At 39.3% G+C, this 3,720-nt stretch overlaps 2 protein-coding genes across 3 annotated transcripts in view; one reads left to right on the forward strand and one right to left on the reverse strand.

Moving 5' to 3' along the window:
* LOC106522889 (E3 ubiquitin/ISG15 ligase TRIM25-like) overlaps positions 1–769 on the forward strand; it is a 1,677-nt gene extending 908 nt beyond the window's left edge. Inside the window, 1 exon segment of the mRNA XM_014016121.1 lies at positions 5–769. Within this exon segment, the coding sequence (XP_013871575.1) occupies positions 5–769 (765 nt within the window).
* Positions 770–1,747: 978 nt separating this feature from the next.
* The window catches only part of LOC106522910 (WD repeat-containing protein 37), a gene marked incomplete at its 5' end in the record, with an annotated part of 6,092 nt that continues 4,119 nt past the window's right edge, over positions 1,748–3,720 (reverse strand). For both annotated transcript variants that reach the window (XM_014016153.1, XM_014016152.1), the window contains 1 exon segment: positions 1,748–3,436. In XM_014016153.1, coding sequence (XP_013871607.1) covers positions 3,305–3,436 — 132 coding nt within the window.

Below are 3,720 nucleotides of genomic sequence, written 5' to 3' on the forward strand. Positions count from 1 at the left end.
CCCCTCAGTGTCAGCACTCAGTGAGTCTCCACACTCATCCAGCATCAAGATCCGTCCACTCACATACTTTGAGGATGTGACAGCAGCTGTGGAGGAGCTCAGAGACGAACTACAGRACGTCCTGAGAGACGCGTGGACAAACATCTCACTGACTGTCTCTGAGGTGGACGTCTTACTGTCAGAACCAGGACCAGGACCAGAACCAAAGAGCAGAGCTGGATTCTTAAAATATTCCTGTCAAATCACACTGGATCCAAACACAGTAAGCACAAAGGTGAAACTGTCAGAGGGAGGCAGAAAGGTAACAGCAATGAATCGACCTCAGTTTTATCTCAAACATCCAGACAGATTCATTGGATGGGAGCAGGTTCTGAGCAGAGAGAGTCTGACTGGTCGTTGTTACTGGGAGGTGGAGCTGAGAGGAAAACTTGTTTCTGTAGCAGTCGCCTACAAGAATATCAGCAGAGTGGGGGATGGATGTACATTTGGACTAAATAACAAATCCTGGGCATTAAGTTGTTACCAAAACGGTTTCACATTTTGGCACAACAACATCCATACCTCCATCTCAGGTCCTGAATCCTCCAGGATCGGGGTGTACCTGGACCACAGAGCAGGTGTTCTGTCCTTCTACAGCGTCGCTGAAACCATGACCCTCCTCCACAGAGTCCAGACCACCTTCACTCAGCCGCTCCAYGCTGGGATTAGGTGTGGTTCATGTTTGGGTCTTTCATTTGCTTCAAGTGCTGAATTCTGTAAACTCAAATAGATAAAATTCACAGGTGATAAAGACAAACTTCTGTTTCATTTTTTGTTTTTCTACATAAATTACCCAAACATTAAAAAAGATGTCAGACCTTCTCATTTCAGTTCTGTTCATGTTTTTTTATTTTCTAAATATCTTTTACTACAACAGCCGATAATAAAAAATAACTTTTTTCTTTTGCAGCAAAGATTGTAAAATCAATCATTTTAACAACAAATGAACATTAAGCTGAAATCATTGATTGAATCATGTTCTTGTTTGAAGACGTTTAGTTGAGTCTCGACTCATCAAACAGCAGAAACTGTTTCTTTCTGGACTTGTGGTGATTTCATGTTTTGATTTTGATCAGAATAAACTTCAGAATAAATCTGTCCTGTTGGTTCAGGGTTTAACTTTGTTGGTTGGAACGCTTCAATCCAGATTTGATTCTAACATTTTGTGACAAATGTTTTATTGTTTAATATTTGTCGTTATCTGGACTCTTTGCAGCTGAAAATTCTGCAGCTTTGTGCGTATTTTTTTTAATTCTGATTATTTGTGTTCATGATCTCCTCTACTGTAAAAATATTCTGAAGTTGAAATGAACTTTGACGGTTGTTAGATTTGAAGTTGTGTCCTGTGTTGTAAATAGTTTTGATCAGTTTTTGCTGCTGACCTCTTGGTCAGGTCAGTCTTAGTAAAGAGATCTTGATCAAGTTTTTCATCTGGTTAAATAAGTGAAATGAAGTGTTTGGTTGCTTTTAGATTTGCATAATATCAGTGATTAACTGGCACATCTGAAAATAAAATTCCTTTTTTTTAAAGGTTAAAGGGTTCCCTTGAAAATAAAATTCCTAAAGGTGTTTCTTAGTTCTGTACAAAAAAATAAATAAAAGCTCATCTTACAGGCTGAACTGTTTGATTCTTTTCAAGAAGACGTTCGGTTTCTGACTCATTTTGTTGTTTTAAAATCCAGTTATTGTAAATCAAACAGACGAGTCAAACATTTCAACAGAAATGGTTTATTTATAGCACAAGCAGCTTCTTGTGTCTCGTTACAGCGATGATCCACAAATCTGTGGTCTTTTTTTAGAACAGATGTTTGTTTTTCTACATTGACCAGAAAACACATTTTCACCAAGCTTCAAGATTTTAGACAGCTGAGGCTGAATGATGGTTATTTAGTGACTGATGGTGAAGAGGTGAGGCCAAACATGGAAGAAAGAGGCTCGAGTGCAGAGGAATCCAGTGTGTTCGTGTGTTTTTGTCAAATTAAAAAGAAAACGCAGCCCAATGTTTACTATTTGTTCATAACTTCTGATTTTTTTTCCTTAAACTTGATTTTTTTTTAAATTTTCTTGAATTAAACTTTACTGAATAACAAAAAAGCTCCTCATCTGTCACCCATCATTAATGTTTTTAGTTTTCTGAAAATAAAAAATCTTTCAAATCTTATTGTGAAGGAACTCAGTGAAATTAAAATCAAAATAAAAGTCATGGAGTTATAAAGACCTGAACTATTCGACCAAACTTTCATATATTACAGTTTATCAGACAAACGTTAACACTTTTAAAGAAAATTCAAAATATTCTACTTTTTTCAGTCTCCAAAGCAGAGCTGTGGAACAACACAGGAAATGTTCTGGTGTCAAACAAACAGSTTCTACAGATCTGAAGCTGGATTTACAATCAGTGCTCGTTGCTTCACACAAACTGCAGCCGAGCGTGATCACAACACGAAACATTGAATCTGAACAAACTCTGCTCCGATAAAAGCCTTTCTAACACACAAACACAGAGTTACAGAATCTCCCGTTTCCTCAAACGCATCTTTGGCCGAGTGTTTCCGAGGCAGCGGTGGGGAAAAAGAAACACTCCTCAGAGATCGGACTCGTTTGGAAGAACCAGAACAGACGTGACGAGAATCCTCAACGACACGAGCAAAAGTTTTTACAATCATCGAGTACAACAACAGCAGGAGCGGTTTCCCTTTAAAACAAATCTAAACGAAGCCTCCTCATCCTCACAGCTGCATCACTAATAYCTAAATGTGCTTTAAGGTTCACTTAAATGTGAGGTGAAGCTTGAAACTGGTGAAAGTTTGAGACTGAAATAAAGGGTCAGCTGTTCTATAAAAACAATTAAAATAAAAAGTGCATCAAACATCAGGATGAAACAATAATGAGAGAACTGATCCGGGACAGATCAGTGTTTCGTTTTAGAACCAGTTACTGCAGATTAACTTCTGAAATGTACAAAACAGCAAAAACAAAATATTGAGACTTTGTGCAAAGACAAATCTGCTGTTAGTGGCACGGGAGATTTGAACCTGCAGCACAGTCTTCAGCTAAACATCAGCTCTCAGCATGGAGAGCTTCGTCTCTGTGCTTCGTTTTAACGATGGAGTTAAATATTTCATCTTTTGGACAGCGATGAGTCACTTCCACCTTAGAGGAATATTAGACGGCGGTGACTCGGAGGGTGCTACAGACTGAAACGTGAAAAACTAAACCCCTCCTCCGTCTGTTTCTGTTTGACTGGACCTGATGTGAGAGGAGGTCACTTCTCCTGCAGCAGAGCCGGGATGTTGATGTTCCAGCCGATGGCCTGCCGGTCGAAGCCACAGGTGAACAGGTTGCAGGTGGTGTTGTCCTCACACCAGGCGGAGCAGCAAACCATGCGACGATGACCCTGAGCGACAAAACACATCAGAAAATAAGAAGCTCAAGTCCAAAACAGTGATTTTCATGATTCGTTTCCCATCCAAGTCATCTCAACTTTGCCATGCTTCTCCTCCTGCATACTTTGTCCTAGAGCTGCCATTGTAATTTCTATCTGTCAAGGTCCTGTGCCAAATATTGCTATGCCTTTTGGTGCTTGTACATCTTGTAGTTTTTGAAATGTTAATGTTTAAACTTTATTCCAAATTCATAAAATGAGAGTCAATGGGGCCTTGTAATGGTCCAATACTGCCC

Source organism: Austrofundulus limnaeus, unplaced genomic scaffold (genome assembly GCF_001266775.1).
Source record: "Austrofundulus limnaeus strain Quisiro unplaced genomic scaffold, Austrofundulus_limnaeus-1.0 Scaffold139, whole genome shotgun sequence".
In the NCBI taxonomy this organism is placed as follows: domain Eukaryota; kingdom Metazoa; phylum Chordata; class Actinopteri; order Cyprinodontiformes; family Rivulidae; genus Austrofundulus; species Austrofundulus limnaeus.